Source organism: Octodon degus, unplaced genomic scaffold (genome assembly GCF_000260255.1).
Source record: "Octodon degus isolate 3935 unplaced genomic scaffold, OctDeg1.0 scaffold00295, whole genome shotgun sequence".
Taxonomy (NCBI): Eukaryota; Metazoa; Chordata; class Mammalia; order Rodentia; family Octodontidae; genus Octodon; species Octodon degus.
In genome coordinates this window covers 989,718-1,002,371 of record NW_004524871.1, presented here as the reverse complement: position 1 = coordinate 1,002,371, position 12,654 = coordinate 989,718, and the positions used below count along the sequence as shown (strand labels likewise).

Sequence of the window (12,654 nt, the reverse complement as noted above, 5' to 3'; positions counted from 1 at the left end):
GCAAGCCGTGTACCAACTTCTGAACACCTGTGTGAGCCGCGTACCAACTTCTGAACACCTGTGCGAGCCGTGTACCAACTTCTGAACACCTGTGCGAGCCATGTACCAACTTCTGAACACCTGTGTGAGCCGTGTACCAACTTCTGAACACGTGCGTGAGCCATGTGCTAACTTCGGAACACCTGTGCCACTTCTCTGGCCTCGGTGACTAGGAAGTGATAAAAATGCTATCAGATAAGATGAATACACCTTGGGCAGCCTTATCAGAATCCTATACGTAAGTAAACCAATAGCCAACATTATTGTGAGATGGTAAGACTGCTAATTCAATGTAACTTGTTTTTTAATGTTACTCTTAAATGACATCAACATATCTCAGTAAATAAACCAATTAATGAAGAATACTACAAATAGGAAACAAATCAAACTATTATCAATTGATGAATAAACTGTGATATACCCATTGGTGTATGTGTATGTGTGCATTGTGTACACATACATGTCAAAACTTATCAGACTACAAATGTGCTACTTTTCTTTGTGGTACTGGGAGCTGAACCCAGGGACTCGTGTATCAAACTATATTTTAACACACGCAGCATCCTGTACCCATATTACCCCTCAACAGAGCTGAGCAAAGAATGTGGTGAACAATTAAAATCTAACGTGGCCCAAAGCAACCCACCTGCAGCCTCCAGTCTGTGCCTATTCCTGAACTCCTGCGGTTCGGAACACCATTCTGGGTCCAGTAACCCTAGCCTATGAATTCAGAGTCCTCCAATATGCCTCCTCCATCCTGGGATAGCCCCATCTGACACTTTCTATAGTTGCTGCCCTGTCCCTGAGGCTCTTATGCCAAGCAGCTCTGGGCTTTTCGGAGGACAGGGCTTCCTGGTGTCACTGGGACCTACCCCCCTGCAGGAGACAGTGTCCCTGGCCTCCACATCTGTCTCCCCCTCAACTCTGCGGTCCTGCAGGCAGAGACTACTTCTCACCCCAAGCCCACATGTCCCTGATGCAGCTCCCAGCCCTTGGGAAGACAAATGTACTGCACTGGTTGTATACTTCATTCTGAAAACAGCTTTACCTCACATACATGCAAGGGTGTGTGAAGATATTAAAATAATTACAATTGCTAATACTTAAAATACCAAGATTCCCAGAGGCACTGGGTGGTTCTAATGAAATAAGAAAGCTTTAAATGTGGAACTGGAGGGGCTGGGGAATTAGCTCAGCAGTCCAACACTCGCCTAGCAAGCTGGAAGCCTTGGGTTCGGCCCTCAGAGCCAAAAACAAACCAAAAAACCGTAGGACTGGGTAAGTCCTTGATCAGACTCCTCCACCTGTTCCTGTGCAGTGGCGCTTTCAAACGGTGCTTGTGAGGCACCTTACCCAGTCCGCATTCTTCAGTTCTTCCAGGTCAGCACGGGACTCATCACTCTGGTCCATTTCCTGGATCCTCTTAAGGTTCTGCCAGAAAAACAAAAAGAAAACAGGCATGAAAACATTCTTACTCAAAATGAGCCGGAGTGGAAACCCCAGCGGGGATCTGCAGGGTGAACATACGTATCACAACAGCATGCAGCAACTTCGAAACCACCACCAGGAATTCGGAGGCAGACTAGCTCCGGGGCTGGGCCCTGCCCGAGATCGCTCCCAGAATACCAGCCCTGACCTCAGGTGGCTTGGGGGTTTCGATGGGCTGACCAGGCGGAGCAGCTTGTTCCCTGGGGCTGGCTTATACATTTTGCATCACAGTGAGCAGCCATTTCTAAGAGGCAGGAGCAACAGGAACTCGAACAGGAACTATCGCCTGGGCAGCGAAGAAGCTGGGTATACTGTGGGGTGCATTTTCTGTCACCACATCACTGAAGGAGACACCTCTGAATTCTACATCTTGGGGACAGACTGAGACAGCCTGGGGCTGACTTCAGTCACAGCACTGGTGACAGCATCGCCGTCCCAACTCCAATCCAATCCCTGCTAATCTCACAGAGGGGCCTCACACAGGACTTTGCTATCCTGTGTCCTTGGTCCTTGCCCCAGCCTGACAGAAATCCCGGTCCAGTTCTCTGGGTGAGGCCCACACTCTCCGTGGCCTTGATGGGGCTGCAGCACCCCTTGGGGCGCCCTGTCACATCTCCACTTTCAGGTTAGTGAATAAATTTAATTAATACAACATCTTTTTTCACTTCCAGTATTATTTTTCTTTTAGTAAGCACTGTCAAAGTAAAAGCTTCTTTTATACCACAAGGTTCTCCTCACACTCTCTCTCCCCATTTTACTTGGCTCTGTCCTCTCAAGCAGCTGACGAGATTTCCCTTCACCTGAAAGTTTATCTTCCCCATAAAACTAAAGGGAAGAAGAACACTCACACTGAGCGCAGACGATAGCGTCTAATTACATCAATTCAGCATCTGCAGCCACCAGAAATTCTGGCTGCAAAACCTATGTGCTTGTTAGCCGCACATGACGACAGCCGTGCCCTCAGTAATTCCACACCTGTAGGCTTTACTGTGCACTGAGCTGCTTCCTACTTGGACTCAGACTGAACTAATGTGTACCTATGAACTCTTAGCTTGTGTTATATAAGAAAGAGTAAAATATTTCTAAATCATTTACTTTTAGCTTTTCAACATCTCTTATTAGTTACATGTACCATGAGGATAATGCTACCTGCTTTTTATTATTTTGTTGTTGTTGTTTTGTTTTGTTTTTCTGTCTTTTTGAGACAGGGTCTCACTATGCAGTTTAGGCTGGCCTTAAGCTCACTTTGTAGCTCAGGCTGGTCTCAAACTCACAGCAGTCCTCTTGCCTCTGCCCTGTAAGTGCTGGGATTACAGGTGTTTGCCACAATGTCCAGCTTGCTTTTTGTGCTTAATAATGTAGAGAAATGTTGAGAGAGAGAGAGAGAGAGGAGGGAAGCAGAGGGGAGCGGAGGGGAGAGAGAAATCATTTTGAACACTTGAAAAAATGATGGTCTACATTATGCATTATTAAAAGTTAGCCAAATAGCTCAGTGGATTAAAGTGCCTGCTTAGGCAGACGCAGCAGCCGGGGTTTGATCCCCAGTGTGCTGAGCCAGCCCCCACCCTGGGGTGTGCTGAGGTGGTGATTGAGACTGGGTGTGGTGGCACATGCCTATAATCCCAGCTCTTGGGAGACAACACAGGTGGATCACTACGAGTCAGATCTATGTAATAAGACTCTGTAGACACTGTCCTAAAATACAAAAAAATAGTAATAATGCATTATTGCTGGGCATGGTGGCACACATCTGTAATCCCAGCACTCAGGAAGCTGAGGCAGGAAGATCATTTCAAGTTTGATACCAGTCTGGGTACAAAGTGAACTTAAGACCAGGCTGAGTTACACAGAGACCCTGTCTCAAAAAGAAGAAAAAATAAAAAAATAAACATGAATAAAGCTTTAGAAGAGTAAATAAATAATATACTCTTTGTTCTCTTTCTAGAGAAAAAACAGAAACTATTTCCGGATTTTTTTTTGTACCAGGAATCAAACTTAGGACCTTGTGTTTGTTAGGCAGATACTATGTCACTAAGCCCCAATTTCTGGATAGTTCAGAATGTATTTACACAATCATTTTTAAAAAAGACAATCCAGCTGGGTATGGTTGTGTACACCTGTAATCCCAGCACTTAGGAGGTTGAGGCAGGAGGATAGTTGTGAGTTTGAGACCAGCCTGGGGTACAAAGTGAGCTCAAGGGCAGTCTGAGCTGTATAGAGAGTAGTCTCTATCTATAAAAAGACAAAGTAAAACAAATAATAAAAATGAAATGAAATAAAAAGCCCAGTTCCTTGCTATGGGCAGTGAGACTGGGTCTGTAGCCTTGTCCAGGGCCACTGTCCACTGTCAGGAAACGCTCACTCTGCACCACCATGTGTGAGTGCTGATCCCTGGTGCACGGTGCCAGCCCTGCCCCCAGGACGTGCTCAGACATCAACTGAGACCGGGCGTGGTGGTACAGCCCCGTGATCCCAGCGCTTGAGAGGCTGAAGACAGGAGGATCACTATGAGTCCGATCTGCACGAAGTGAGACTCTGAACACCCTGTAGACCCTATGCCAAATACATTAAAAAATATAATAATAAAAAATAAAATAAAAGGAAGCACAGGGCCAATGAGATAGCTCAGTGGACAAAGCACCTGCTTTGGCAAGTGCAGGGACCGGGGTTTGAGGCCCACCCCCAGAGATTGCTGAGCCAGTGACAGAGTTGGGGCATGGTGGCTCATGCCTGTAATCCCAGTGCTGGAGAGGCTGACAACAGGAGGATCACCACAAGTCTGAGCTGCATAGTGAGACACTGCAATAACCAAATACGTTAAACAAACAAAAAAACCAAAAAAACCCCAAAAACCAAAAAACGGACCAAACAGAGAAAACATAGGCAGGGACGAGACCTCAAAGGTTCCAACTGAGAAACTGAGAGCTGATCTAATTAAACAACAATAGCAGCTGCACCCAGACTTCTGGTGGTCGGTTCTTTCCGTCGCCACTTGGAGGGATACAAACCCACTTGGATCTAGAGCAATTTCCACCCCGCTTCATGCAACAGCTGTGTCTCTGGGAGTGCTGGCATCAAACGCGTTTCCCCCAGGAAGGCACGCGCAGCCCTGCCCGCACTGAGACCCAGGCAGCGCCGAGACTTCACCCCGTTATGCTTTCCTATACAAGATCAGCTGACATGCTGCAAGTCACTTCATAAAGGCTCCCGGTCGTTGTCTGGGTTATACAGCCTGAAATGCAGACGCCATGATCTGGAAAAGCTCCGACAAGCTGTGCTTAGCTCTACTCCGGCTGCTTACTCCAGTTTCAGTGTCTGATAAAAGAGCAGCAGCTCAAGACAGCAACTCCAGCGGCAGGTGGACGCCACCCTCCCACCCTAGGGCTGCCCCGCACTCGGGATAAGACTCTGGTGAGCTTCCGAGCAGACGCGCCCTTGACTGAGAGTGTCTACACGTCTGGGATTCAAGATACTAGGTTAACCCACTTTTACTTTTTAATTTTTTGAGACAGGGTTACACCGTGTAGTTTAAGCTGGCCTTGGATTCACTTTGTAGCCCAGTCTGACCCCAAACTCAAAATGATCTTCCTGCCTCAGCCTCCTGAGTGCTAGGATTACAGGTTTGCACCACCATGCCCGGCTTGATAATTAATCTACTTTTAGATAGCTTTAGCTACCAGAATCGACAGAAGGACATATGTCCCTTTCCATAGAATAACTTTAAAAAATTCTGGTAAATGAAAGACCAAATAATCCAATTTATTTCTAAGTATGACAGAAAGCAAAAAGGAATAATTCAATATTAAGATTTTCATAAAATTGTTACAATCTAATTTATACTTTTTTAATTTTCAAATTTAAATTCAAAAGTTTAAGAATATATGATTATGATTCTTTATGATTATAGCTTCTTAAAATTCAACCAGTATTGTGCAGAATTATACATTAAATAATAAAAGGTAATACTAAAAATTCTTAAGTCAGGATAAAAATTGCTCACTGTGATGATGGGTAGAAATGGGAACTGAAATAGGTAGGACAAGAAGTTAATGCAGGAGAGCCGGCCAAATAGCTCAGTGGGTTAAAGTGCTCACAAGCAGGCTCAGGAACTAGGGCTTCGATCCCTGGGCCTACTAGGCCAGCCTTGCCCCGGAGCACAGTGAGACAGACAGCAACTGAGACTGGGAGTGGTGGAGCACGCCTATAATCCCAGCTCTTGAAAGGCTGTAAACAGGCGGGTCACCATGAGTCTGATCTCGTAGTGAGACCCTGTAGATCCTGTACTAAAATACATTTTAAAAAAAAAATTACCACCATGTCACATGTTTAAGAGAGCTATGGCCAAGAAGTACCAATCAAACACTTATGAAGGGTTGGGACAGAGAGAAAATAATAAATGAACCCAACCAGTAATTCAAAAATGACTCTTGCATGTAAGTATTCTTTTAAAAATTAAAGATACTTAATACAAGAGCTGGTCAAATAGCTCAGCAGGTTAAAGCGCCAGCTTAGGCAGACGCAGCAGCTGGGGTTCGATCCCTAGCGGGCCATGATGGCTCCACCCCCAGGGTGTGCCGAGAGGTGACTGAGACTGAGCGTGGTGGCGTGCCCCTCCAATGCCAGCGCCTGGGAGGCTGAACATAGGTGGATCACGACGAGTCAGATCTATGTAGTGAGACCCTGTAGACCCTGGACTAAAATTTAAATAAAAGATACTTAATACATTTGCTGAAATGATCAAAATTCCATCAGCTCTCTACAGTTGTTTATTCAAATGGACGACTGAATAATCAGCTTAAAAGAAAGCAGAGTAACTCAAGTAAAGTTAAGAAGTTTAGAAGCACTAAATAATTATAGCTTTTTAAGTACAATGTAACAACAGGCCTAAGTGTCCAACAGAGACACATGTGATTTACATGTTTTGTGCACAGCTCGGACTTGGAAGGACCCTCCTGTTTTCAAGCCTCCCGGCGCTCAGATTACAGGTGTGCACCACCACGCCCAGGCTGGGTCACTGGCTCAGTATGCCTGGGGACAGGGCTGGCACTGGCACACACGTGGCGCTGGGATCAAACCCTGGACCCTGCGCTTGCCTAAGCAGGCACTTAGTCTGCTGAGCTAGCTCGCTGGCTCTTACATGCAGTTTAAAGAGAAATTTACAATAAAAAGTTAGATGTACCCTCTTGTTTCACAGATGTTTACAAGTCATGAGAGTCGTAAACTCGCCTTGGCTGAAGTGAGAACCCTTGGGTCTGGACACCAGGGAGAGCCAGGCCCTGGGCCCTGGGGCCCTCTTGCCCACTGTTCCATCCAAGACCCATCCCTGGTACTTGTGCCCTGGTGCTCAGTCTGCGTGGAGGGGCGGGCAGTGTGGACCCAGAGCCAGAACCTCACAGGAGGGTGGAGGCTAGGAGGAAGGCAGAGATGCTGCAGGGCCTGTCCCAAGGTACGGTGAGAAACACCCTGCGAACTAACCAGGGCCAGGGCCAGCCCAGGTTCTGCTGGAGACACACACACCTAAGAACTGGAGAGTGCGCAGGCAAAGGACCTGAGCCAGCTGGCTTCGCGCCCCCTGGGTGCCCTCCACTTCCCTCACGGGCCCCCCTCGGGGCAGGGTTTCTAACCCCAGTGCCCCGCGTGGACCTGCACTGTCCTAGTCCCAAGCTCAGACGGAGCCTTGTGCAAGGCGACAGTCACAGGCTCTGCCTCCATCCGTGGACAGATCCTGAGGCTGCTGGAGGTGACTGACACTTGGGGTAGATGCAGTAAGTGCGAGGTCATGGGCACCTGGTCCCACTCCGTCCCGGCTTCCTCTGCCCCTGCTTTCTGACTGCCAGGAGGTACGCAGGGCCACAGCAGTGGAGCACCAACCAGACGGGGCTGCAGCGGACAGAGCTGCTCGCAGCGACACCTCCTTCCTGGAGCTGGCACCAGGAAGCGCACGAGTCCAGCTCTGGCTGGGGTCACAGGGGGTGAGACCCACCTCTGCAGCCCACTATGGTTCACCTGGCACCTTCATACAGCTTCAGCTAAGTCACTACTGGGTCACAGAGTCCCCTGGCCTGGGTTGGATGCCCAAATAGGTCCATGGCACCCACGGAGGTGCTGATTGCCACGCCGACCTCGGGAGCCCTCTGAGAACACAGCCTGTCGCTGTGTGCCACAGGAACGGTGGGCCATGTGTGGCTGCTGGGGGTGCAGTGGATCAAGGCGTAGGGCGGCCAGAATGAAAGCTGCATGACAGGTGCGCAGCAAGCACGGCTTGGTCAGGCAGGGGCCTGGACCCAGCACCTTCCCACCGGGCTGCAGCCCCGGCCTTTTCTATTGTTTATGCTGAGACAGTCTCACTAAGCCATTAAGTGACTGCGTTGCCTTTCTTTTTCTTTTTCTTTTCCCTTTCCCCCTCTCCTTCTCCCCTTTTCTTCTCTCTCTCCCTCCTGCCCTCCTTCTTGTGCTGGGAATCGAACCTAGGACATGCTGGCCAGCTCCACCACTGAGCTCAGGACAATCGGCTATCGAGGTCAGCACCACCATCAGCGGCCCCACGAGGTCCCCACGTGTGAGCAAACTCCTCTGCCACCATCGGCCCTGCAAGGGGTATCTTCATCCTGCCAAGTCCGCCCTGGCCTGGCACCTCGCTGTGCTCACAGCAGCCAGGCTCAGGCTTCCTCCATGCCGCTGTCTTCAAGGGGTGGAAAGCAGAGCCTGACTCCTCTTAGCACACAGATGCTGGATTTATTTGAGTTTGCTCCAGTTTTCCTAAAAAATCACAGCAGGGGCAAGGGGCAGCCTGATGGACAGGAGCAGGACAGGGGTTGGTGACTGATGCTGTTGAGGGTTGGAGCTGCAACACAGGCCCAGGGCTCGGTCTCCCAAGGGACTATCAGGGAACCTCTCACGGCCAGGAATCCCAGGCCCTGGGCCCTGGGAAGGATACAGGACAGCCCAGTGCCAGGGATGAGGCTGGAAGCCTGGGGGACCTGCAATCTTGCTCAGCCACCCCTGGCCCCACAGTCAGGGGATGTACCTGTAGCCCAGAGGTCATCACCAAAGGACAGACACCAACAGGACACCTGGCTGCCAGCTGGCAGAAGGGAGGCGATGGTGCTGGGACAAGGGAGGCTGCCAAAGCACCCCCCCCACTGAAGCCCAAGAACAGAATCTGAAAGACGTTAAGCCACCAGCCACCAGGAAATCAGGGGTGTAGTGTACACCGCTAACCCTGCTATGGGGGAGGTTGAGGCAGGGGGATGCCTAGTTCTGGGCCAGCTCAGTCAACCTAGCAGGACCCCGTCTCAAAATAAATTAAGGAGGACTGGGGCTGTAGCTCAGCACAATAGCTCGATTGTAGCTCAATCCCCAGTACCAAAAGGAAAGAATAAATAAACAGAAGGTATCCATAAGAAGCTGTAGTCCGCAGGAGGAGGGCAGAGACTGCGCCACCAGGAAATCAGAAACGGAACCCAACCTGCCGAGCTGCACAGGAAAACCTGAGCCACTACACGCGGAGCTCAGCTCAGCTCCTGCCAGCCAGCCCCAGCAGGGCACAGCGCACACCAGCGAGAGCACCCCGCTGGGGGGAGAATCCCCAGTCCCTCCTATGCCGGGTGTGCCAGTGTACACCTATAATCCCAGCTCTCAGGAGGCCAAAGCAGAAGGATCACCATGAATCTGAGGTCAGCCTGAATGACGTAGTTCCTCGCTCGCCCTACAAAGTTCTGCCGTAAAGCGAGCACATGACGCTTCGCGACACACGGCCAAGTGCTGCACTCACTCCTTCCTCGCTGGCGTCACTGGCCAGAACGTGCTTCCCAGAGCTTTGCTACAACGAGGCTGCAGAGTGAGCGGCTCCTTCCTGTTTCTACCGAGACTTCTGACACTACTGTCCGTACTGAGTGCTCGCTGCAAACACCAGACCTGCTGCTTCTCAGCTGTGTCGCATTCCGGACCTCAGCTCTCATGTGTGCCATATGGGACTGCTTCCCATGATGTCCACAGGGCCACCTGACGCAGGCCACGCGAATGATGCCAGTAGGATGCTGCTTGCCAACACAAAGAGGCTTTAAAAAGGAATCAGTGCCAACGTAAGGGTTGCAACTTATTTTTTAAAAATGAAAATGCGTTACTAATTTAAAAATTTTTTTCTTTTTTTTTTTGGCGAAACAGGTGATTGAACTCAGGCCCTTGTGCTTGCCAGGGAAGCGCTTATTCCACTGAGCCAGCTCCCCACCCCACCCCCAATTTTCTTTTTCAAAACAGTGTTTTTCTTTTTGGTGCTGGGAATCAAACCCAGGCCCTTGCGCTCGCCAGGCAGGCGCTGTGCTGCTCAACTCTGGCCCCAGCCCCAACAGTGTTCTTCCAAAACACTTTTCCTTTGCTTTTTGTCTGAGTCTGGGTCCCCTCAGCAGCCCTGAGCCCTTGCCATAGCCCAGCGGCCAGGGTCTTGTGGTGGGAGGACAAGTCACCTCCCTAAAGGGACATGTGGTGTGGAATGGGGCCTGGGCTCTTCCACACACACAGTGGATGACGTGTGGCAGCCAAGATGCCACATCCTGGACAGCTGGTCGCCCTTGGCAGCCGGGTGTATCTGTCTTTTCCTGCTGAGACAGACACCTGCGTCCCCCTCACTGTGGTCTGGAATTTTACCCAATGCTCTGTATAGACTGCACTTCTGTCAAAAGAAACCTCTCCTCTCACCTGCACAGCCCTTGCTCTCCACTGCTCCCAGACCTCCTGGCAGCCGAGGGATGAAGGTCCCTCAACATCCCTTCTAACTCGGCCAGCATCCGATACTCTGGTCACTGTTAACAGTCAACGGAAGCGCTAAAGGGATTCTGTACTATCTCAAGGCCAGCGCCAGCTCCCTGACCGAAGCCTGGCCAGACGAGCGACCAGAAGTGGGAGGGCCCCCTGCCTGCATCCTGCCCTTCCCAAGGGCACCACAGAAGAGGCACAGGGAGGGCAGGAAGTACGGGCCCCAGAAGGGAGCCCCACCAGTTCTGGGTGCACGTGGCCTACTTAGAGAGAAACTTTATGAAAACTGTAGCTTTATAAAGTGGACCCTGACAGCTGACACCGGATTAATTTTTCCTAGGCAGCTTCTTTTGCAAGTGACCCCAGACTGGGCAGAATGCTGGCGATGCCAACACCAGCACCACCACAGAGCACGCCTACCTCCTTGGCGCTCTTGATCTTGGCCAAGAACGTGTGCAGTTCCATGGTCTCTGCAAACAGCGCGCGGCACACGGCCTGATAATGCTTCGCAGCATCCGACTCAGCGGGAAGATGAGCGGCACACATCTGTGGGAGAGGTGAATGAAGTAAAGGAAGCGGTTATAATGTGGAATTTTTGGTGCCTTAAAAACAGACACAGCCAGGAGTGGCGGTGCATGTCTGTATCCTGGCGCCCCAGAAGCTGGGGCAGGAGGATCCCAAGTTTGAGCTGGGACACAATACCCAACATCCACAATTAAAGAAGGAAAGGCTTATTCAGCTCACAGTTAGTGGAGGTTTCAGTTCAAACTCAGCTGGCTCCAAGGCAGAGTGGCACATGGCAGAGGGCAGCCAGTCATGGTGGCAGAAAACAGCAAAACAGCAAGAGCAAAAGGGAAGGGTAGTGGCAACAATGGCAACACAGAACAAGTCTGTCTTCCTTATGTTGCATTCAGGCTACCTGCCCCAGGCCAGGTGTAGCCCTCACACCTATAATCTCAGCAGCACTCACACCTATAATCCCAGCACAAGATCATGAATTAATCATAAATTCCAGAAGTCCACTCCACAACTGCATGAGACTTTTAGTGGACACCAAGACAAACTATAACACCCCCAAGCCCACAAGACACAGCCAGTACCTCTGCATTTTCACACTGAACAGCAAGGCAGCTCATGTCACCCCAGCGTCAGTGCACCAGGCCATCAGGAGTCTACAGAGTTAGGTGGCAAAAGTCCACCAGGAGATGTCTGACAGCATGGGTGGGCTGCCAGGGGGAGGGACTGGAGGTGTGCAGGAGTCCAGGTGGACACAGAAGGGCCCGGCATCTGCTGAGGACAAAGGCTGGGTGATCACCCACCACCACCTGGGTGATCACCCAGCCACATGCCTCGGATGACATCACATACATGCCTGGGCATCACCCTGTCATGGGCCATGCATACATGCCACTGCGTGTGCAAAGCGGAAGGCGGTGTGACTGTGAATCCCTGCGTCCCGACGTAAAGAAACAGGTGACAAGAAGGAGGACTCAGCCTCAGTCACCATCACCATGAGGCCGGAGACTACAATGCTTGCCTGGCTCCTGCAGCCCCATGGGGACCTCAGCAGAGAGGATTGCAGAATAGGGGCAGGGAGCCGGGGCAGCAGTGGGGTAAGGTGGAGGGCAGTGGACACCACAGGGTGACCTCTAGTTTCACTGTCCTTGGCTGGCGAGGCCCGTAAATCCCCAGCCTTGTGGGAAGAGGTATTTCACAGTGCGTGAGTGCGACTCCCCGCACTCCGTGGCCTGTTAGTGCGGATGGCTGTGAAAGGCTCAGGCCTGAGTATAAAGCACTTCACTGCTCAGGCAGGGGCTGCCGACCTCGCCTTCACTCTAGCTGGCATTAATCAGGCGACAGATGCAGAAGCATGGGCAGCATGGGGCTGACACATGATGCATCAGTTACGGGCCTGGCTTGAGTGAAAGCTCAGATGCTCCAAAACCTGCCATTAGTGCAATTACTGGAAACTTACTCTTTTTTTGCAGAACTGGGGATTGAACTCAGGCACTTGTGCTTGCCAGGGAAGCACTTATTCTACTGAGCCATCTCCCCAGCCCTCATTTTCCTTTATTTTTTTATTTTTTTTTTCCTTGACATCAGTTTATTTGCTGGGATCTTGATTCATTACTTTACACTGTAACAGCAACAAATTCTTATGGTGACAATAAAGAGAGGTAGGCTCTAAATGACTTCTCAAAGCAGTCCTGTTTGCTGGATAACTTCTCCCAAGTAACCACAACACTGTCAAACAAAGTCTCAAGGTGTGGGTCCTTTAGTTACTGAATGACATGGGAAGTGATGAAAACCTGAGAAGTATTAGTGACCAATCTCCCCCCATAATTAAAAGTTATAATGCATATATAACCATAT

At 50.4% G+C, this 12,654-nt stretch overlaps 1 protein-coding gene across 6 annotated transcripts in view; it reads right to left on the bottom strand.

Moving 5' to 3' along the window:
• Spire1 (spire type actin nucleation factor 1) overlaps positions 1–12,654 on the bottom strand; it is a 101,614-nt gene that overhangs the window by 30,850 nt on the left and 58,110 nt on the right. For all 6 annotated transcript variants that reach the window (XM_023707492.1, XM_012512964.2, XM_023707490.1 and 3 more), the window contains 2 exons: positions 10,702–10,827; positions 1,393–1,470 (listed from right to left, as the gene is read on the bottom strand). In XM_023707492.1, the coding sequence (XP_023563260.1) occupies positions 1,393–1,470; positions 10,702–10,827 (204 nt within the window). The remainder of the gene's footprint in view (positions 1–1,392; positions 1,471–10,701; positions 10,828–12,654) is intronic.